Raw genomic sequence first — 23,663 nt, 5'->3', positions numbered from 1 at the left:
GTCCCCTGACGCTTTATTTTTGGAATAGCACATCTTTAGCAAGAGCAGTCACAAGACTGAAAGACAAACAACTGAACTCATGAAACACTGAGGGTGGATGAGGCTGTCAGTGAGCCTGTTTTCCTCTCTTAGAATCAAATGGAATTGAACAAAGGTTAGCTCTATGGGGCTTTATGGTAATGTGATATACGATGCTGCCATGGAATTTGCCAATGCATGTCTTAGCACTGTCTGACTCCAAGGAGGGAGTGAATGGTAATTACGCTGACCTCTGCTCCTCCCTCTCTTATTCTGCCCTCTGGGTAAAAAGCCTGAGGAGGTAATAAACAATAGATAGATTTTGTCCTGTTTGTGTTGCAGCTGCCGCACTCTTAATGACACCCGAGATTGGTCTCTATTTTGAAAATAATGCATGCCAAGATTTGCAGGTAGTATTGCATTTTTAATTGGTCTGTGCAAGAATATCTCAATCAGATGTAAATGAATGGGAGCTCAATCCGAGAGTTACTGGCTGTTATTAAGAATTTAGCAGGCTGGCCTGGAGTCAAAACAACGAATGAATGATGAGAAACCAGAAAGGGCCCAAAAGCAGATGAGAAGCAAACAGGAGGGGCTAAACCTGCCACAAACCTGTTGATGAGGCCACGCTGGAAGGCTGAAAAGCAAAGAGAAGACTGCACTGGCACTGCTCAGTAATGCTAAGATTTAATGGGACAGACAGGCTGTGTTTTCCCTCCCTGTTTTCAGGTGGAATTTTTACTGCTGATGACCTCTAGTGCAGATTATTTGCATTATATCTACACATAATGGTTTCATTTATGGAATTTGCCAAACTAAATTCATCAGGAAATACTTGAAAAACATACATTTTCCCCTTAATAGATTAGATTTTCTATAAGTAGCTGTGCCGCTGCAATACAAACAAACTCAGCAGTAATGCACGATTTGGTGGACGTTAATGCCGGCATTGAAAAACGGCGGATATCTAATACTGCCGCAAAAACTCTTCAAATCTGCCGTATGAAAGCACAATATTATTCCACCCCCAATCTCCCATGTCATTTGGCTGTTTCTCTTTCCACTCTCCTTTTTCCTTTATTTCTTCTTTTGGAAAGGTGATATGAAGCGTGAAGCAGAAATAGTAATCATACAGTAAAGGCATTTCCTCTAAATTATTTAGTAATGGCGTCTTTTTATAGGCACAAGGTTTACCTATGGCCCTTACTAAAAGCTTGGTACTTAGCAGCAGTTTTCAGAGTGTATCTCGACAGTACAGTGGATCATATTGCTGTAGTGCACGATGTTGCTCGCTATCATTCACAGTGGTGATGCCGTTATGAAAAGGGAGGGCATGTCTTGATGTCTGCCATCCTGGAAATGGTGGCAGCATTGTTTGTTTGTCTGCTTTGTTCCGTACACCAATAAAAATACACTCAAAATGAAACCTTGGTGTAACGATGACCTTAAACGCAATGACACTCTTTCCCATAACATTGTCCTGTCCAATAGTCCAGAACTCCCCAAGAGGCTTTACAGCAAGTCTAGGAGGAACCAAATGAGAAAGAAATCGATTACTTCCCTCTCTCCACTGTCTCTGCCCTGGCTGAATTACTGAAACAAGATGCTGCACTTAGAGGAGTCTTTGGAGAGGCAGAGGGAGAGAGAAAGAGAGGTGGGTGAGAGAGAAACACTTTTAGGGACATGGGTGCCATTTAGACTAGGACCATCTTCTCTCAGAAAAGCCACTAAAAGCAGTGAATGATCCTCTTCCTGTCCATGCCTGGGAGGCGGTTAGCCTCCTGTGGTTAGGTGAATACAGAAAATACACTCAGGTTTGAGGTCAAAGCAAGATCATTAAAAACAATATTAATTTCTCAAGTCCGAGCATGAAAATCGCACACGTACCACGGCGCCAATTCGTCCTCGACTCCGGCTAAGCATATCGCAGCTACGGCACGTGCAAAAGCTTGAGAGCGGGCCACATGGACCCAATCTGATGTTGTTTTCAGATTTCCTAATGTCAAATGGGTGTTGTTTAACATCCACACCAGGTTTTATTGTCTGAACTATGAGGATGAAAATGAATCCCGCTCGTTTGGTAGACAGAACGTGGTGCTTAAGGGACCCAATCCCTGTAAGTGCCATTAAGTGGAAATTGCCGTTCACATATTCCAGTGGTTTGATTAATTACACTCTCTCATGTGCTTTCATAAAGGCCCAATGAAATATGGGGAGCAAATTGCATTGTGTTCCTGTATCCTGTTATGTAAAAGCAGTTTAATTATTGACACATGTTTTGCCACCTGGCAGGGGAAAGGATGGTTGGACATGAATAGAAATCATACAATAGATATTACGGACGGGTAGAGCTAGCACTTGAGATGCCATGTGTTTCCCTATCTGTGACTCAATTTATGTCCCCGTCTTCACCTCGCCTCAGGTTCTCCTGCTGAATCAGAGCAAAGAGCAGACGTGATCAGCTGGATGTGTCACAGTTGTAAGGGAGGCATTTTGTGGGAGTGACTGCACTTTAAAACCTGTTTAACTTTGTGCGGCAGGACTGCCTTTTGAAAGGTCTCTTCTAATAAATATGTAGTTAAGGAGATATTTTGTGAAGGCTACACAGTCTCTCCAGGGGATTAAAAGATCACTGCTGGCTTTGTGTGATATCTTAAGATAGCTCTTTTTGATCAGAGCACAGGCTTAGACACTGCTTAGCTACACACTGCTCCTTTGAACTCGAGGAAGCAGCGTAAGGAGACAACAAGCAAATTTGCAGTTTTAACACAAATGTCTTTATTCCCTTTATTATCTGCCTTTTTTCTTTGTTCTTGGGAAGTGTTCTCCAAGAGCGGCGCCCTCTACTGCCACGGAGACTAAATAACATGAGTTTCAGGGCAGTGCTTCACTCCTGCTGTAGCCAGTACTACTTAGGCTCCGCTCTATTCTGTATTCTACAGTGTATGTGGAGGTATTAGCTCATAAAACCCTCCTACTGTCATATGAACCCACTGCTGTCCCTGAGCTCTATATGAACAGCAGGGCTCTGATACTTAGTCCCAAGCTGTTCCTGTTTGCCCAAAACGATCAGGCCTGGCCTCGTGCTCTCTACCTGATCTAGTTGACTGGGCTGTGTAAGTTAGGTAGGCAGTCCCTGTCTCCATCCCCCTCCTCCCTCCCAATATGCACTTGGACCCGGGCTCAGGCTGCACCTTTTGTGTTCCACAGGGAGAGGGGGGCCAGATGGAGGAATTTGATTAACCAGCAGTGGAGGACCAAATGTTCAATTGGATACAGAACCAGTTGGAAGGCGGGAGGGAGCGAGGGATGAGGCAGGGTAGAGGGAGAAATCTAAAATGGCTGGTCATGTGCGCCGGCCAACACTTTCCAAAGGGGAGCCCAAACAGACACTGAGGTGTAGTAATGCAGAAGCCCTTTTCCAAGTACCAGCTGGGCCTTTTAGGAGCCTCTATCCCCACAGCAGACACTCGGCAGCCTCCGAGCAGCTTGACTTTACCATATGTGGAACTTTTTTATGCTCCACCTGGTTTCCCCAGGGGACCTGTGCCGCTGGGACGCCGGAGGCAGGTGAATTGCTCTTAATGCAAGGCACTGAATCACTGGGCCAACAACATGAGGGAAGTGCCTAGGGAGAGGAAATGGATCTGCAGAAAGACTGGCGCGGACTGGCGCGACCTTGGAGCTAGTGCCCGCTGTGGAGCAGAAAACGAGGCCGCGTAGCGTGTCACCGTGCCTCCACTCGCCACACATGTCCGTTTTAATAACACCCAAACTGTATTTCTTACATAACATTATGTATCATTTTGCTAAGTGCTTTTTTAAAATGGAACTTAATCCATTTGTAAGCTGAATGCCTTTCCCAGCTTCCCTTTAGAGCCTCTGAGTTTCTCCCTGTCTCTCCCATTTCCCTTTTAGCTATTTCATTCAAGCTGTTTCATATAATAATCTGTTGCTATTGATTTCGCAGTGTTGGTTTAGTAAATGCAGTATGACTGTATTCTGCTACACAGCATGTTTGTCAGAATCTAATATTTTGCATGCTTCTCATGCAAATACTAATTCACCCAGTAACATCAGCTGCTGCGCCTCTGGTTGGTGATAGATTTTTGCCATGTGCAGTTTGAGAGTCCAGACGATCAGGACAGGTAGGTCAGATGAGGCAGATTTTGCCTGGACAGTGGGGGTGTGGTCACTCTCCTGCCTGCACCTGTCTCACTGAGTCTGTGGCACAAAGCCAGAGGTCAGGGGTCACCGCGGGGGGCTGTCAAGGTCAAAGGTTTATCACTCTCTGAGGGGTCCTGGAGCCATCACTCAGGCCCTACAGTACACACGATCTGCCCAGTCGAGTTTTTTCTTCCCCCACTTTTTCTAATCCTTCCAAATGGCTCGGGCAAAACTCCTGACAGCAGCAAGAGAAACAAACTGTGGGGTGTGGAGCTCTAAGCCATCAGCTGGAGATTTCACTTTGAAAAGATTCCCTTTTACTCACTGCCCTTTCCACCAATCAGAGGGCCCGACAGAGTCCAGGCACCCAGAGCAGCTGCCCTCTGACCCTGCCAGCGGTTGTTGGTTTATTTTGTTTGGGCATTTTAGAGAGGATGGGGCTGCTTTTGACAGGTCAGGCAGCAGGACTTGGATGAGGTCTTTAGCAAAGACAGCCAGAGAGGGAGAATTTCACAGCTCGAGAAAAGACTCAAGCTACCCCTAGCTGTTGTTTCAGTTCCAGTATTACACTCATATTGCTGGAGAGGTCTTCATATTCATTGAGACATGTGGAAAATGGCCCATTTTGGGGGGGAAAAGAGGGGCCATTCATGCAAAGTCAATTCCATCAAGCAGACAGAAATTCCTCGATACCCCTGTTTATGCAGCTGTGCCCTCCGATCAAATTACACCAACACTCTCGCACCTCCTTCTACCCCATATGCCGACCCCACCCCCTCCAACCTCCTCTGAATGTGCCAGGAGCCTCAGATGGGTCTCCCACTCGCTGGGGAGACTGGGAGAGGTAAAGAGACAAGAGGGGGCACGTAACCCAGAGATCCACCTACCCGCAGCAGTAATTGGGGCAAAGCCACGGTGCTTCCATGGGTCAGAGGAGGGGCCTGTCATGTGAGGGGCACGCAGGGGCAAGCAAAGGAGGCACATCCCCAGAGAAGTACTAACCGTCATGCTGTAGCACCAACTCTGACAGACCGCAGGGAATGGACCCGCCGCGCTGAGCCTGTCAGCTGTTCCAGCAGCGCAGAGCGATCGCGGAGCCCTCCACTGGGACTGTATTACTGAAGGCTTTTCTTCTCTGCCTCTGTTTTATTTTTTGGGTGGGGAGGGCAGGGTTGCGAGTGTGTGTGTGTGTGCGTGCGAGAGGGGGTGTTGAGGGGTATAATTGAGAGCACAGAGGGAGCTTCGTCTCTCCATCTTATGATTTGGAGGTGAAGACAAGCGCCCTCGGGGGCCCCCTGTCAGAGCTTTTGGGCGCGCTCAGTGCAGACTTCAATAAAAACACACAAAAAGAATTCCCCCACAAGGGCGCCTGGCTGAACTGCTGACGCCAATGTAAAAGATTCCGTTTTCTGTGAATCATTTAGTACGCGACCCTGAGCTCTCTACACAACGTGACAATAACAGGAAACCCCCCTCTGTCCTCCTTATCGTGAAAAAATGAAAATTGCAACAAACCCGGAGAATGCCGAATTATTTCTTTCACACGTACAATTTCACACATCTATCACCCTCTGCCACTCCTCCATTTTCCTCTTCCCCTCCCACCTCTCACTCCTCTTTTCTTTTCCTCCGCTCACTGTACTCCTGTCATGACAAATGTCAAACAGAGTCCGCTAGGAGGGTGTTTTTTCTTTTTGGTAACCAAGAGCTTGCCAAGTCGAACGTGCGCTGGGACAAGACTGCTGCGGAAGCATCACATTGGAGCATCAGCATCAGATATTTCTGTGAAAGTAACAGAAATGTTTGAAGGTGTTGTCACAAGCTCACAGGTTCCTGCTGTTTGTGTGCACCAGTGGGAAATGGCGCCTTCTCACCCCTTTTGTCTCCACCCTCCCTATTGTTGTTTTTAAACTTATTTCTCTGTTTAGTTGTTATCACTTTTATTGTAGTTAAGAATCTCAGCGTGGCTGCTGTTTTTTTTTTTTTTTTGCGGGTTTGACAGAGGGGGTCGGTGTTGTAGTCAGAGTTAAAATTAGAGGAGTTGCTTTTCTGTGTGACTTGGAGACATGTCATCTTCTGGAAGCGGTGGGGAGTCTGTCAGTCACAGCCATGGTGTGTTTTAATCATCTCTGTCCCACTTGGAGATGCGCTGACGGTTAGAGTGAGGGTTCCCTCCCCTGGACAATACCAGTATGCTCGAATCTCATACGCTCTGATGTCAGACGTAGCAACCAGTTAAGAAATATGAGACGTTTCTTCCTCAAGTTAATCCTACAAATTCAATGGGGGAATCAAGCCATGTCTGGTGAATTTGAAGACATATCACAAGTGTGTTTGAAGGTTTTTGTGATCTTTCAAATGATATGACAGCTGGAAGGAGATTGGCAACAAAATAGCAGGAGTTTGTCACTATAATAGGAGAATGAAGCTGATAGAATAATCAAAACCCAAGACATCTTTGAAGCTTAATGAGCGAGGGCTCCCCCCAAGCGAGCAGTAATAATAGTGTTTTGTAATTCTATAGCCCTTTTAATAATACTCCAAGGAATTTTAAATAGACATTTCTTTGTAAAGCAAAGTAGGTTAGGCTGCAAATTATATTTTCCATAATGTAGCGGTGATGATGGGAAACGTGTCTTTGCAGTACGTCGCAGAGAGAGAACGTACGCGGAGCCAAGCCACGAAAATGTGCGGCGGAGTCACGCTGCGTCGCCGTTAACCCTGTGCAGCCTGGCCACTGCACTACACCCATCCAGCTCAGTCTCCTTTTAACCCCAGCCCCGGTCCGTGCACGCTCCCTGCAGGCCTCTCCAGAGATATGGCCTCTCCTTCCTGAGAGCATCCTCTGACAGTCTTAATGGACAAGTAGTCTCTCTACAAGGCCAGGAGAGCTCTCGCTGAAAAGACCACTCCGGGCGTGTCTGGGATAAGTACTGTTTTCTCCTCTCTCGTCTCAATCCCGTCTAAGGTGTGTTTACGGGCAGAAATTAAACGCAGCCGTCGCACGACAACACGGGAGAGAGGAGATTCGTTTGATGCTGTGTTCACCTTAAGATAAATACCGAAAGCTGGTGACTTCAGAAAACCGGCCAAGAAATGTGTGATAGCATCTGTAATAAGAGAAAACCGTAGGAGATAAATTACACATATATGTATATGTATATATGTATATATAATTATAATATATACAAGAGTTGTGAAATCTAAATCTTAATATCCTTTCTAATTGCAGCTGGAGTGAGAAGATTAACATTTTAGGCATTTAATGTTCACCAGAGTGACGTACACCACTAAATTGAGCTTTAAACAGAAGTACTTAGAAAAATATTCCTACAAGCCCCCAAGCAATTAGTCCAGCTGCCTGCCTTTGTCCACCTACCCATTGTGTTCTTTGTAAAAACCATTCTCTTATACCTCCACTTACTCCATCCTTTGAGACGCCATTGGAAATCCAGGGCTCGGAGTTGAACCCACAGTTGGTTTAAGTGTAATGAAATGTATGTCATGTCTCTGGCTCTCTCCCTCTGGCTTCCCCTCACCCCTGGCCCCCTGAAAGCACTGCCTTTGACAGGAAGGCCTCTGTGGCTTCTTCTGCAGTGATCTTTAGCCCCTTCAGGTCCCACTGACTATTTCAGGACGTCCCTGCGATATGAGGGTGGACTCAACCGTTCACGCATGCTTCAGACTCGATCGACTGAGGAGAAAAATAGACAGATAGATGGAGTGGAAGCCTCGAACAACTAAACCGGCCCTCTGGGAAATCCTACCCTGATGCCTGGCCACAATAAAAAAAATACATATACAGATAGCCTCTTATTAATGTTTTACAGTATGCTTAGTAAAAACCCGAAGTTGGTAATGCTTATTATCCTCTACATGCTATGTGCTTTTTCACTCTGCGGTTTACACAGCTTTTTCTGTCCTATATATTGTACACATAATAGAAACTATGGCAACAGAAGTGAGGTGCAGTTTTTGCAGAAGGACCCAAGCTGAGCCATTCCACATGATGCACATGTAAATTTGAACATATATTGACTCAGTTCCTGGCATCTGTTTATTTATCATGTATTCAATCTTTATGCAGATGATGAGATCATGCATGGAACACTTACCTTGCATCTATGTGTGTGTACGTTATTGAGGCAGTGTATGCGATTTACCTGAAGCTTTTTGTGAATGCGCGGCGGTGTGGGTTTGCTCCCGTGTGTATGTCTGCGCGTGGACGTGTGTCTGTGCATGGATATCGCAGCTTGGAGAGAGTGTGCATGTCCACTATATTAGACAGAGCGTGCGAGGGGTGCCTCAGCATGTGTGTGCCGCTGTCTGTTCAGAGCTCTCGGCGCCAGCAGGGTGCGCCATTCCAATTTACCCATCAGCCATGGAGGTGGGGGGTAAAAGCGCGGGGCATCGCTGTCGGAGATTTCACATTCGAGGGACGAGATTACCAGTCAGGGGACCCCTGTGTGGAGGTGATGAGGGAGGGAGACTGCAGGGGCACAGTGTGGGGGAGTTGGGACTGTTGGGGGACGGCGGAGCGGTGAGAGGAGGGAGGGCAGCACAACTCAGCGCCACCCTGGAATCCGTGGGCTCTCTGTTTTCTGGGGAGCGTAGCTGCCAAGCTGCACATCTGTTTGACACCAGGCGCTGTGGTATGGCAGTCAGGGGCTGTCTGTCCTCATTCACATCTCTTCGCTCTCTAGCTTGTTCTAAGGATCTGGACAACTGCTGAAGCTCTGTCTCTTTAGAGATCCTTGTAAAACTGTGTGTCGTGTAGGTTTTAGAAAAAGAAAACCAAAGAATTCAGGGTTCCTTCTTTCATAATAGGGAATTATTCACCCTCGCGTCTGCTTTTTCGTCCTGCCTACTGCGACCACATCCACAGGAAAGATTTTGGTATCTTAAACACAGAAGAACATAATCATTGTAGAATCATCCCGAATAGTTGCCTCAGACTCGGTCTCCTGTTGGCCGTGCTCACTCAGCTTGTGTTTGAGTGTCGGCCAAGTCAGCTATGGCTGCTCCAGAGGCCCTGAAGCCTGTTGGGGAGACGGGACATTCCATGCAGCATAACTCATTCTTTACACCCTTTCTGCTGCCATTAGTTAATTATATGCAGGTGTTTTCCTTTCTCAGGTTTTTCTTTTTTTTTTTTTTTTGCTGTAGATCTAATAAAAATGTAACCATAAGTACATAAAGCCAGATAGACCGAGAAAAGGAAGGGGGAAACAGTGTTGAGGAAGTGGCTGAATGTGCTGCGTGAAGCAAATTATTGCCCCCATGTAGATTCATCAGTTCTCCCCGCTGGATTAAGGAAGGGCCTTTCTAATGAAGTTCGCCCCGTCAAAATGAAGGGACTAATTCTGATTTAGCTGAGGTAATGAACTTCCCCTCTCCTAGTGAGAGCAGCACCATGGGGCGAGGAGAGAGGGGTGGTTTTGTGTCGGGGGGTGGGGGTGGGGGCAAAGGAGAGTGGCAGCCAGAGAGAGCGGGAGAGAGGCAAGACGAAGACGAGGCAGGAGAGAGACATGGAGAGAGGACAGAGAGATAGAAGAGAGAGGACGCTAGGTGGAGAATGAGAAAAAAATTATGCAAAACGCCTGTCTCGTATTTGCTGAGATGTATTAAATTTCCAGCGCGGGTGCCTGTGTTATATAAAATTATGCTAATGTCTTGTGGCCCGCTGCGAATGGCGGCTTGCTGGTCCTGAGCATGCGTGGCTGGCCGCTACACGGAGCGCACTCAGTGGGACTCAGCTTTTCTATTAAGGAAAACCTCTAGACACCTGATGATGAATTCTCTCTCACCAAATGTTCCCCCTTTTTTGTGTCGAAAATATGAGCGCTTTTCTAAATGACTTTGGAGAGCCCGGCATGGCACTCGGCGGCCTGCGTCGAGCAGGGGGGAAGGGGGTAAGGGAGGGGGGGTCCCTCTGCAGCAGGCTAAGGGAGTCAATTAAGGCAAGCGCTGATAATTATAAGCCGGCAGAACGCAGGGGCTGGCTAATTGTACAGTGTTCCATGCCGTGAGCTCAGCCAAGGGGCCTCTCCGCAACGCTCTCTTTCCCTGCTCCTTTGTGTGGACCACAGACCCCATAGAGCCACATACCTCAGCCTGACAATGCCACAGTGAGGCTAGCGCAAAAAGCCGGGCATGTGCCCGTAATTAACTTTTTACATTCAGGCCACTCACTCTGTTGAGACCTGAAAGAGATTCCGGTTAGATTCACACCTCATTTCTTCTCTCCTCTTTGCTTGCCAGAAAGTTCTTCACCCATTTTCTGTTTCTTCGCTTGTTTGTGATTTTTTTTTTTTTTTTTTTTTTTGCATGGCAACTTTCATTGAGCACAAGAGTCTCGGAAAGTCAGGGCGTAGTCACTTGACCTTTATTTCCTTCTAACAAGAAAAAGCCCAGCAGTTTAGAATAGGCATGTATAGAGTAAATTAGAGTATTTCAGCGCAGAATGGTGTTTGTGTGGCTGCAGGGGGTCCAGCGCTCCCATGCAATCCATCTCAGCAGCCTGCACTGTTTGTCCCCAATGGACCTCCATACCTGCCTGCAGCTGCAGCGCCTACACATCATTCGTTAACAAGTATTCGGCTCTTGCCTTTGTTGTTGTGGATTTCTCCCTTCTCTTTTTTTCCTTTTTTCCTCTGCTTCTATGACCTACACACTGTTCGTTTGACCGAGTTTCAGCCATTGTGGGTTTCAGCTGTAAGAATAGCAGGTAATGTGGTCCAGGCCAAATGCAAAAATGGCACGCTAAGCCTTCAAATACTGCTGAAACTCCAGCTTCATCTGGTTCTACCAGTTAGTTTCTCTTTGGCAGGCTGCGGGGTGGTGTTTGAGATTCAGTACAGTTTAAAATCTAAAAATATATACATGCACAAAATGAGAAATATACACAGTATATCTCGACATCTTACTCTTTCTCTACAGGATTTGTGAGTTGCCATGGTTTAATGTATAATAATGCAGTGTAAAGCTGTGTCTTTTGTCACCTGTATCTCTAATATTAATGCTTCAACAATGACTGTTGGCTATAGCCTCTTTATTTTCTGCTACACAGTGAAAAATCTGAGTATCACTGAACACATGCGCGGGGCCTCTTGGCAAATAACTCAAGTGGAAATGTCTGCTCGGTGCATTTATTTTAGGGAGAAGAAGTGTCCTCATGTTTTTGTCCCCCATGTTTTGTGAACTCAAAAAGGTGTTCTAGTCGGCTAAACCTTTTGTAACATCCATTCAAGCGTTACGCATGTTTATCTCGACACAAAAACCTGCCAGTTTGGTGTTTCTACCTCTGGCCCGGTAGCCAGGGGAGCTGTGAGGCGGTTAATGTAGGCGCTGAGTGGCTGATCCTAGCATGAGCCTAGCCCTGCTCTGATTAGCACCTCCAACGAGCTGCCATGCATCAGAGCTGACATTCTCCCAGAGACATGTTCCCCCAAAATCCTTTGCTCTTGCTGTGCGCGGGCGTCACCACTACTGACATGTCAGAGCCAACAATCTCGCCTCAGCCCTCCTTCTCCCTCTGGAGGTTGGAAAACAGCATCAGCCATGCACCGAACTCGGGACCCTGACATAAGGGCTTTGGTACCTCGCTTAGCTTATCTTTTTCTTTTCACTTTTCTCCTGCAGACACAGAAAAATGTCTTTTACATGCCCACTTCCCTATAGGCAAACTGGAGTAAAGCTTCTCCTTTCATGCTGTGGTAGTTTTCCAATCTCTTTGATTTTATTAGCTTGCACCCGACCACATTTCCATCACTGTTCATGTAATACATTAACTCTTTGATAGAATGGGGTGAATTTTCAAGGTGCCATGATTAAATCTGGTACTTTAATTTTTACATTTTGCACTTGATTCATTCTGTCCTTCTCAAACTGTGGAGACAGGAAATAGATATTAGTAATGTTCCCCCCAGGCACCAGTTCTCCAATCAGCTTTGGTCCAGGGGGAGTCCATCCCTTTGCGCTCCCACCTACCACCTTCCCAACCCCCATCCGCAGCATTCTCCAGGCCTTAATGGGCCTTGTAGTACTTCTGAAATGAGTTTGTTCCTTATGAGCAGTGCCTCTACCTCAAGAGAGCACACCACACGGAGGTGGAGTCAATTTGTATTCACCCATAATTCCCTGGGCCTTAATCACTCTGATTTTCCCCCCATTATCTGTTAATGGATAGTTCCCGCGGAGAGAAGAGAGAAGTAAACCCACCTACTGTTTACAGGCCTGAAGCTGTCTACTCTGCTACCATCCACAATCCCGCAGTGGGTTGTATATACAGCAGTGAGTCCGCTGAAAACCAAATCTTCCTGGTTTATTAACATACGACTCCAATATCAGGCTGAATATTATGAAACAGATGGCAGAACGGAAAGCAAACTCTTGCTAAAGGTGAAATTCCTCATAAACAACATCGCTCCAAGCAGGTATTTCTGTCTTTATGGCAAGGTTTGGCAGTTTAGAAACTTGGTATTGCGCTGAGCCGTTAGTTCGACTGGACCACCTTTGATTACTGTGTTCGTTCTGTCTGCGGCTTTTCCAAAACAACCCGTTCCTGCCTACTAAATATTCTCAATTTGTTCTCCCACTTGTTTACTCATTACTTTCGGCGAAGAAGTGCCTTGATTGATGCCCTTAATATCATTTGTTAGAGTGCGCTGCTTTGGCGACACAAGCAGCATGGGTCCCTCTAAGAGCGAGCTTCAGAGAACCATTCACTATGCCCCAGAGAGGAGTGTAAATCTAAGTATCAGATTTTTCTCTTCCAAAGCCAAATGCTAAAAGTGATCCTGAATTCCCCTCCAATGCAAACTGCTCCTCAGCAGAATTGTTTAAATAGAGTAAGGGGCAGTGGTGGTGGTGGTGGGAATACACTGAGGGAGAGTTTTTAATTAAGAAATGCCCTGCGCTATACGCAACTACACACTATTATAAGAAAGTTTATCTTTAGTTACTTCAGTCTCAGTCTTTCACTCACTGTCAGTTGATGGCTGTGCATTTACACTCCAATCAAACTAAGACGTCCCCATCAAATTCACCTTTACCGCTAAATTTACAGAACCCAATATGCCTCAACAGTTTTATTGTTACATAAAGAGTTCACGAAACCGCGCACACCAGACCTGCAAGTCCCAGTGTCCCAAACAACCTTCAACAGCACATGAACTTCAGCCCGGATGAAAACGTAAACAGCACGGGGAAATAAAGACCATTCTTTTTGAGAGTTGTTCTTCCCCTCTCTCCCTCTCCCTCTCCTGTCCTCCACATGGGAGAGATATTAGGCGTTTGTGTTTTAAGGAGCTGTGAAATACATAAACCATGAGCCACAGGAACGCAAGGCCCTGTGGATATGCAGATGGGCTTACTTTGCTGGTGTCAGGGATGCTTAGAGGGAGCAGGCACAGGAGCAGTTCTCATCTAAAGGATTTTCTTAGGAGTGCAGAGGGACAGGGTGGTGGCAGCGGAGAACACTCGGGAGACTCGGAAACAGAGAGTCGGAGGAGGGAGAGAGAGAGGGATGAGGGTGGAGAGAGAGAGCTGACAGTCCCCTGTGGCCCTGTAACTATATCCAGAGTCTGCTCGGCGCATAGAGAGGGGTGGGGGCTCACGCAGGGCCATGCTGATTGGGCAGCCCTCGAGAAGGGCTGGGGGAGCGACAGGAAGTGACCTCAGCCCAATGAGGCAGCTATAGGGGCGAGCGAGCTGACTTCCTCCCTTGGCTCTCACTAAGAAACAGGCTGCCAGCCTGATTCAACCCCTGTTACACTGCTGAATACAAACCCAGCCCTCCACAGGCTGCATAACAGGGGATAACAGAGCACAATTTACTCATTATAGACTCTCTACTGCTCTCTCAACCGCTTTTCCCTCCATCTGTCGAAAACTATTGACATATACCCAGCAATATTTCAGTTTAGGGTGTTCACATACTGATGTTGGTCATTTGTTATTTTTACATGCATATATGTATGCACATATATACTGTACTTTGTGCTGTGTCTGTCCCAAATACGCCATTCTGCTTCCACTCTAAAGGTGTATTAATCTGCAAAAAATAGTGCGCAAAGAATGCACAATTTACCACTATTTTAATAATGTAGTTTTAATGTTTTTAATGTTTAGGGGATCACTGAGCCTGTTTTTAAAATGAAACTATGTATTTGTAGCTCGTTTTTAAAGTTTTACGTTTTCAGTTGGTATTAAAGTAAAGTATTGCAAGACAGACAAGTTGTTGGTTTCAGTCTATTAATGGTATTTGTTAGCAATAAAAAAAAACAAACATTACAACCAGCCTTATTCTTCAAATTTGAAGCATACTGTAATCTTTTGCCATTTTCCCTTGGTGCACCTGCTCACAGACATAAACACACACATGCACGCACACAAGGTCAGTCAGGCAGGTGCAGAGTTATCTGCATAATGAAGCAGGCCAGGTCTCCAAAGGGACAGCGTTGTGCACTGGGGTCAAATGGGGGCTGCGCATATGGCAGAAGAACAGATCTGTGAACCCTGCAGCAAGCTTGACCTTAGTGTACACCCTCACACAGACAAGCAAACTGAATGGTGATCAAAGAGGGCAGTGATCCCCTTGCACGGCTGCGAGGATGCACTCGTGCCGCCCTCCTCCCCCTGTTTTGCTGATGCCTGCTGCTACACTTAGATGCACATGTAGGCTACAGAATATCTCATCTGTCAAACGCGTGATTGCAGAACACTCCATCAACTTGTTCCCTTTCAAACAGCTATGAGCTGCCTTGATCGGCTTTTACCTTTTACCACACAGTCATGAGGGAGCGTAGTCTGTGAGCTCGTGCCCATGCACAATTTACGGTTTGTTTTCGCGCTGTAGACATCACCTCATGTGATATACCATGCCATATGTTTATGTTATTTAGAAAGGATGGTAAAAGAACATGTGGTAATATGTTACAGTAAAAGGTTCAATATGTATACACTCCCACTGTTTCTTTTGGCACAGCAGGAGATGTTTCCATTCCCCTCTCTTCCTGGAAATATCAGGGGTCATTGGGTTGCAGTTGTCAGAATTATTCAGAATCAATCTGAGGGTGCAGAAACTGAGATACTGCTTTTTTTGTGTGTATACCTGCAATGAAGTGACAAGGTACATCATGCATACACCAAGTCGTTCCAAAAAATGGAAACTGAAATTATTATACAGAGTATTTTAAGTTTTAAAATCAGCTGAGCTTCTAGTAAGAATTCTAATCAGCAACGAGTTGATGGTGAACAAAGAAGAGATGCAAAGCAGTTACCCTACACACAACCCTAATCCTAAACAAGAGGAGGGTTTTAGCTGAGCTTTTAGCGGTGGATAGACAGTAAACTAAAAAACAGTTGATGAAAAAACAAAATTTACAGAGCAGGAAATGCCCTGTCCATTGAGGTTATTGTACAGCACTGTTTTCCAGCAGACATGTTTTGCCAGATTTGCCTAAAGCACCTTCGATTAACCCTCTACTTGGATCCTCCAGGGCTCGAGCCGGGCACAGCTGGTTAGGTGGATTGTGTATTCGTGCTTCTGGTACCCAGGGCCTATGTGGTGGGCACTAGGCTGTAGAGACCTGGGGATAAACCCTAGATGAGTCCCTGGTGTATCCACCCCGCCCCCTTTGCAGTAGCTGGCCTAATGTCAGGTTTGGCAGGAGTTTGATAGAGCACTAGTCCGGCCCCAAGGCAGAGTGTATAGGCCTTTTATTGACGCACTGGAGATGGGCAGTTCTCTGGAAGTCTGAGTCAGCAGATCGTTGTGCTGCAAATGAGTGTGCAGGTTCACAGTCTGAACGACATTTATTCAAGCTATCAGTGGCCTCGGCTGAGCTAGTCTAATGTTTAGATAGACGTGCAGGGAATTCTAATGCCAAGCAGATAAACTGGGAATCTGTCGTGCTCTGTATTAAAAATGTTGACATGTGAGCACGTTGTAAAGGAGAACGAGGCCTCCAGAAGCTGTTTTTCAATCGTTTTTTTGTCCTTGCAGTAACACATGAGACGATTCTTGATCTGTTTTCAGTCACCTTCTGCAAAGCACAAATGACTTTCCTTCATTTGGTTTTCCTTCAGATTCTTTTAATTTAAAAGTCAAGAATTTTGGAATGTGTGAAAGTTAATCAAGAAGATGACGCTCGCCATGCTCAAAGCGTAAGGCCACATCCGAGCAATTAGGACCCCAGCTGGTCATCTAATTTATGCCTGATGGGAGCAGATCACACACATTATATTATTTCCTTTCTAAGTCATGAAAATCACAGGCAGAAGTCTTTGCCACAAATTTCTTAAATTCAAATTTCATGTGAGAGAATAAAGTTTTTAAAAAAAGAAAAGAAACGAGGCAGAGTGAGACCTCTGACTTTCATGCTCTGCTTATTTTTCTTCTTATGATTTTCTGTGTGTTTTTGTTGTTTCTTCTCCGCAGAGGAAGGATTGAACCATGAATGCAAGCTCTGTAGTCAGTCATTCGACTCACCTGCGAAGCTTCAATGCCACCTGATTGAGCACAGCTTTGAGGGCATGGGAGGAACCTTCAAGTGTCCGGTCTGCTTTACAGGTGTGTACGGCGCCTGTGTTTGTGTGCATGGGAGCATTTGTGTATCGTGGATTTGCAACCCAGTGGATCTGATAGAGGGTTGTTGTTTATGTACATGTTAACTTTTCAAAGACATTTCCATTCTTAATATGCCAATCTTTACATTTCCATGCTGTCTTCTATGTGTGTGTGTGTGTGTGTGTGTGTGTGTGTGTGTGTGTGTGTGTGTGTGTGTGTGTGTGTGTGTGTGTGTGTGTGAAAAGCCAAATGGGTTCTAAATGAGTAAGGAAAGGTCAAGCAAGCAACTCGGCTAAGGCTGAGAGCAGTTTGCTGCATGTGGCTTTTTATTTAGTCAAATTGCCTCCAAATCAAGGCCAAAGAAGTGTCATGAGGTGAGAGGGGGGAAAAAGAAAGAGAGCAGGGGGGAAGACAGTGTGCGCTGAGGGGAGATGGGGGGTGGAGGAGTGGGGAAAGAAAGGGAGATGTGCTAATTGTGGATGGCAGTGGTGCTGATAGCTGTAATGATCTCATCTGTCTCTGTGCGTGGAGGTGGAAGGACCGGACTCCTCCTGAGAGGATAGCGCCCTCCTTCAGTGTCAACAGGGTTAACTATCTCTATAATGAAATCTGCAAAGTCGTTAACTTCGGCTCTTCACTCTTTCTCCCTTCTCAGCTCTTTACTCTTCCTCGCACTTTTCGGGTCCTCAGCTCATTTCCCTCCTTTGTGCTTCCTGCACCCCCCTATTTCCACCCGTCGCCCAAAAATACTCATTTGTCTCTCCTCTAGTCATCACATCAATTAACATCATTAGCTCACATTTTGCATTTTGCTCAAAGACCTTTTTTTTTACCTCTTCATCCACCTCGTTGCTCAGCTCCTTATTCATTTTCCTCATCTCTCTTTCTCTCCACTCCCCTCCCTCTACTCGGCTCTACTTCTCTCATTGCTGTTTTGGCCTTATCTCTCTTTTAGCAGAAGCCTATTGATATATCCCCACCCCGAATCCCCCTCCACCCCTCACAGGGGTCTGGGCATTTAATATACAGAGCATGCCTCCTTCATCTGAGCCTTCATTTTCCACCACCGGCTTTGACAGACAGGTCCCCCCTCTCCCTCCGCGTCCATATCGATCACGGTGCATGAGAGAGAAGGATGCTGGGAGGGAGACGGGAGGAGGGAGAGACAGAGTACACCCTCAGGACAGTGGTCGCAGAGCAGACAGACAGATGGGCGAAGGGCTGTGGTGGTGGGGAAGGCAGGCTGTGGAGAGTGTGGATGGACTGAAAGGCCTCCCTCTGTTGGGGATGGAGGGGACAGGCAGACTGTAGTACTCAGAGGAAAAGGAGGAACTGAGGGTTTGGCTGACAGCTGTCCTTGAATATATTTCTTCAAGTTGAGCCTGACATAAAGTAGAGAAAAGACACTGCGTTTACACCCTAACATAAACTAACTTGCAGTATATTATTATATAAATGCTAGATAAATGCTAGAAGAAGCCAGATTTCATTGTTACTTATAAGATAGTGGTGGGATGGATGGTAGTGGACAGTGGAGGAAGAAGTATTTAGATCTTTTGCTTAAGAAAAAGAAGCAAAAAACAAAGGTAAAATAAACATAAATGATACCAAACACTTTTCTTTAATATCTCCAAATAAAGCAGAACTAAGTCTGTATAGTAATGTTTCGGCACTGGCAGCACTTTGTTAAGGTTAGGGAAAGAGGATGGTCGTCGTTAAATATTGAAAAGCACAAGACAGAAACCACTTTTTTTTTTTTTTCGTTAACCTTAACCAAAGTGCTTTTAATGTGTAAGTCTAACCACACATGACTCAGATTATGAACCCCTGGTTTCCCTCAGAAAGCAACTGGCAAAACAAATTAGCAGTATATAAACAGAACATCTTGGAGACTGGGTTGGAGTATTTGTCCGCAAAATGTATTTAAATGTGAAAATGTTGTTGTTATATATTAACACATAAGCAGGGTTTGTTGTCAATTTTAAGTACTTTATATACTGCTAGGTACAACCCTGATTCCAAAAAAGTTGTAAAACACAAATAGAACAGAATATGATAACTTGCTAATCCTTTCTGACATTTTCTCAATGTCAATGTAATGTTTCACCTCATCATCCTTATTGATTTTTGTAAAAAATATGCTTATTCTAAATTTGATGCAGCAACGTGTTTCAAACAAGTTGGGACAGGAGCAACAAAAGACTGGGAAAGTTGTGGAACGCTCCGAAAACACCTGTTTGAAGCATTCCACAGCTAAACAGGTGATGGTATCATGATTGGATATGCTAATGATTACAGTCTGTTTCTTACATTTTACACAGCGTCCCAGCCTTTTGGGAATTGGGGTGTAATCTAAAGCAATCCATCATATGCTAAATTGTATGTTTAATCTTAATAGTAGTAGTACCTGGGAGGAGAAATTACAATGTTTCTGTCTGAAATGTACAAGTCATGTAAAGTACTTCAGAATTGTATTTTTCCAGAGCCTACTTTCAATAATTCACCGTGAGGTTCTCGATTTACATTTTGTTTCAGTTTCTGTTGATGAATCACTGTGTACTCTATTCCAAAAACAGTATTTACAGATTAAAAGGATCCCTCTTACAGACATAATGAGTCTGAACATAAAAGCAAAACTTTGATCAAACTAGGTGGTGACAGTAATAACGACTGGGCCACCGGGTTCACTCGATTAACAAGGTTACTCTTTGTTTAAAAGATCATTCCCACTCGATGCCTGTGTTTTAGTTTGCTCTTCCCGCTCGTGACCCAAAACTCTGTGGGAGGCACGTGTGATTGTCATTGTTTGACATACCTGATTATCCCCAATCCGCATCGAAGGGAGTGGAGGGAGAGCAAATCATACCAGAAAACAGTCCGGGGGAAAGTATGGGGGAAAAGTAAGTCGTAGACGGCAGATGAGGGGAGACAAAATAGAGGAGAAAAGGAGACAAAACTTGGAGGAAGCCGAGAAGGTTGCAACTGGCAAGTTTGGATGTGAGATGAAAGGGGGGAAGAGAAGGAGGAAAAGAGAACTGTGTAGGGGAGGGAGGGTAAATGGAGAGAGGTCCATAAGCCCCTGGATGATGAGAGAGAGGCTGACTCTCCCAGGACAGATTTGACAGGTTTCAGAAGTGGGGGAGCCTGCAGCTAGAAGTGTCTGCCTGCACCCTTAGGAGCAGTAGTGAGGGCTGGTGTGGAAATTGTGATTGGGAATATGTGCTTAAGACAAACAAAACAGAAGAAAGTGTGCCTGATGAAAGTCGTACGCGTGTGCATGTGTGTGTGTGTGTGTGTGTGCGTACACTTTTCTTTTACTTATGTCACAGCGTGAAGTACAAACTTGAAAAACTACAGGATGCTCTGCTTTCAAATCCGCAAGAGTCTGACAAATACAGTAGTTTAATTGGCTTTCTGTTTAGTTGCTTTGCTGCCCACGTTCCGCTGGCGCGTGATCCTGGAATTATGACTTCCTACATCCAAAAAAACGTCATAGGCTTGGCTTTAACTGGAAATTAGCAGTTATCAGCTTATAGCTCCGAATCAACTTACGCCGCCGACTTGTTTGTGTTGCCTCAGAACACTTGGATCAGCCTCTGCATTGTGAACTCTTGGATTAGGCAGAGAGGAACACATGTAGGCTAGACGAATAAATAAATGAAAAGGAGAAAGGGGGAAAAAAAGGATAAACTTTTTTTTTCCTCCCTTCACAAACAGCTTAGTATTGGTGCAGTGCAGCCTGCAGAGAGCACCACCCTGCCAAAATAAAGATGAGCTGGGGCCTGTAGTAAAGGAGACGTCTGCCATGGGCGGCCCCTGAGATCTAATCAGAGGGCTTAATATCCCCCACAGCGAGGAGACCTTGGCCCCTCAGCCCCCTCAGCCCTGACACCCCTGACGCCCAACCCGGCTCAGTGCTCTGTTCAGCTCTGCTCTGCTCTGGCTCCACGGCCAACAAACTCCACAAAGTTCCCTCTCTCCCTCTCCCTCTCTCTCTCACTCTCTCCCTCCCTTATTCTCTCTCATTCTCAGCAGGGAGAGGCACAATGGCCAGCCACTGATCCTGTTTGGATGTGGTTTTGGATTATTTCTTCCCTGTTTCTCTCTGTCCTCATTTTAACCCTCTTGGAAGACATGCCTCTGTCCCTCTAAATGGGGATTGCAGTAGCATATTTCATATGTGACTCATGCTGCCAAATACCAATACAGTGTCTCCTCACTGCCTGTTGGCTCTTTATTACATGTTGCCTGTTAATGTGAAGAACGATGATGAAGACAAAGACTCTTAATTTTAACTCGTACCACCAAATAAACTATTTTCCAATCACCTCTAGTAATCATAATTGCAGCCTTTTAAAAAGTCGAACTAAAGCTTCCAAAAAAGTTGGGACACTGTGTAAAACATTAATATAACAGAATGTATATATATTTACATAGATTTACATAGACATACATAGATTTTTGTAAATATCTGCTTATTCTGAATTTGATGCAGCAACATGTTTCAAACCAGTTGGGACAGGAGCAGCAAAAGACTGGGAAAGTTGTGGAACGCTCCAAAAACGCCTGTTTGGATCATTCCACAGGTAAACAGGTTCATTTAAAGCAGGTGATGGTATCATGATTGGGTATGAAAGGAGCATCCTGGAAAGGCTCAGTCTCTCACAAGAGAGGATGGAGCAGGATCACTACATGGGCTCAGGAGCGCTTCGTAAGACAGTAAACAGTAAATTAAGTCCATTTGCAAATGATTGCATTCTGTTTTTATTTATGTTTTAAACAGCGTTGCAACTTTTTTGGAGTCAGGGTTGTCTATAAATTAGCTAAAAAGTTGTTGAGCTTCCATTTACTCCAAGTCCATTCAGTATTTACTGTTCTTCCAGGAGACCTGTAGGTACCATTAGCGCATTTCAGGCTCTGGCACTTTAAATTATTGCCCACTTGCATATGAATGGATGCAGAGCTATAAACTGATAAATGCATAGCTGATTAAATGTGTGCCTTACTGGAACTGGACCAGATACGCATGTAAACAGCGAGAAACAGCTAACTTGACATCTCAGTTGTGTTTGGCCCTATTGTACAGTATTTGAAGGCCCCCCAGGTCTCAAATCCATTTTTATTTTTGCTGTATTGACTTTTTCCTCCTCTAGCCAAAGACATAATGAAGGCTTCCTGCAGCTGCTGTGACCTGCTTCTGTACTGTATATGCAGACAAAACAGCAAAAGAAAAACGCTATTGTTTATCAGCACTTTTTTTTTTCTTTTCAGAGCATGTATTCCCCACAAAGAAAATTGTCATCTTTTTTGGAGCATAACAGAGGCAAAATGTGCATGATAGCAGAGGCCTTAACCTTCAGCGTCAATGTTTTGTAGCAGACTGTAAAACCAGCCACCTCTCTGAAATTATGTTTGCCTTCATATTGTTGTGGTCATTAGTTTCAGAAATGGACCATGGAATTGTTGTTTGTTCATTAAAGGAGGTTTGTTCATTCCTGGTTAACATGCTGCCATGTACCAGAGACAGCTGTCACCCAGGCATTAGCAGTCTGAAAGCATCACCACAGCGTGTCTGCTTTGAATCTAAACTTTTATTTCCCAGGTCAGGAGTGTGACATTCAATGAAGCCGAGTGCGTCTCAAGTGTACGCAGCTCAATAATTAATAACCGCTCTCCCAGGTGAGCTCAAATTGGGACACGTTAATGTTGCAGAGCCCCGCCACGGGGCTGCAGCGACCCCAAAGCCATCTCCGACAGACACCTCACCTTTTGTGGCTGTGCTTTTTTCCTCCCTCTCCATGTGGCCCCACGGTGCATGCATTAGAAGAAAAGTTATTTTGAGCCGTAAGAAATTCAAATGAAGCCCCCACATGCTAACTTTTCCAGAGCATCCAGACCTTTGAGATTAGACAGCCATCCTTAAAGCACAAGGGTCTGGGATAACAAACGGCATGTTTGAAGTGCTCCTTGGAGAATGCACTCACACACACACACAATTGCATCCCCCTTAGCTTTCCAGCGTGGACCATGGCTTAATTAAAGCACAAATGTATGGTATATGTTTTAAGTGCCAGCGAGTTGTGTGTTTATATGATGGTGAATGTAGTCTGAGTCTGCATGAATAAGTAGTGCAACACCATGAATATTTATATTGTCAATATAATTAGCTATGTAGACTAATGGAGGCCATGTTTTGCACTTGAAGCAATGCCAATTTTTTGTGGTTGTTTATTTTCTGGCTTGTTGTCCCCACAGTAGCGCTAAATAAAGAGCATCATTACTCCCAAAACATCATGCATTCACTAGCTCTAGTGCCATGAATGTGACCACTCGAGTTTCACTGTTAACATCTAAATTGTTCTCTGTTTTTTTTTCAATTATGTATCTCATAACAATGTTGTTTTTTTTCTGTTGATGATAGTGCATTCATTTGTTTGTAATTAAGTCATTTTCCTTGCCATTTGACATGGTCTGTCTTCCATTTTTATTCAGGCAAATGCAATTATGATGGTGTTTTTGTTCCCTGAACGCAGGCAACACTGCCCTACTCTTAATTTACTGCAGTCAGCACCAAGGAGCGAAGAGTCGAGACATTTTATAGCGATTTAAAGGTGAAAGTTAGTGAAATTTTGCACTAACATTTCTGCATGTCTTCTCCCCTGTCCCCGTGTCTCCCTCCCCTGTGTGCGAACAGTGTTTGTCCACGCCAATAAGCTCCAGCAGCACATCTTCTCTGCCCACGGCCAGGAGGATAAGATCTATGACTGCTCGCAGTGCCCACAGAAGTTCTTCTTCCAGACAGAGTTACAGGTGAGCCTCGAGCTGGCTGAGCAAAAGGCCCGCCAGCAGTAAACGAGCGACCGCTAATCACACGCGACAGCTTAACAAACACTAAACACCGCTCGCC

At 45.2% G+C, this 23,663-nt stretch overlaps 1 protein-coding gene across 4 annotated transcripts in view; it reads left to right on the top strand.

Moving 5' to 3' along the window:
- LOC121614714 (zinc finger protein 521-like) overlaps nucleotides 1–23,663 on the top strand; it is an 89,816-nt gene that overhangs the window by 54,075 nt on the left and 12,078 nt on the right. For all 4 annotated transcript variants that reach the window (XM_041948731.1, XM_041948732.1, XM_041948730.1 and 1 more), the window contains exons 6-7: nucleotides 16,628–16,759; nucleotides 23,451–23,566. In XM_041948731.1, the coding sequence (XP_041804665.1) occupies nucleotides 16,628–16,759; nucleotides 23,451–23,566 (248 nt within the window). The remainder of the gene's footprint in view (nucleotides 1–16,627; nucleotides 16,760–23,450; nucleotides 23,567–23,663) is intronic.

This window comes from Chelmon rostratus, chromosome 12 (genome assembly GCF_017976325.1).
Source record: "Chelmon rostratus isolate fCheRos1 chromosome 12, fCheRos1.pri, whole genome shotgun sequence".
Classification (NCBI taxonomy): Eukaryota; Metazoa; Chordata; class Actinopteri; order Chaetodontiformes; family Chaetodontidae; genus Chelmon; species Chelmon rostratus.
This window is presented reverse-complemented; position numbering and strand designations above follow the sequence as displayed.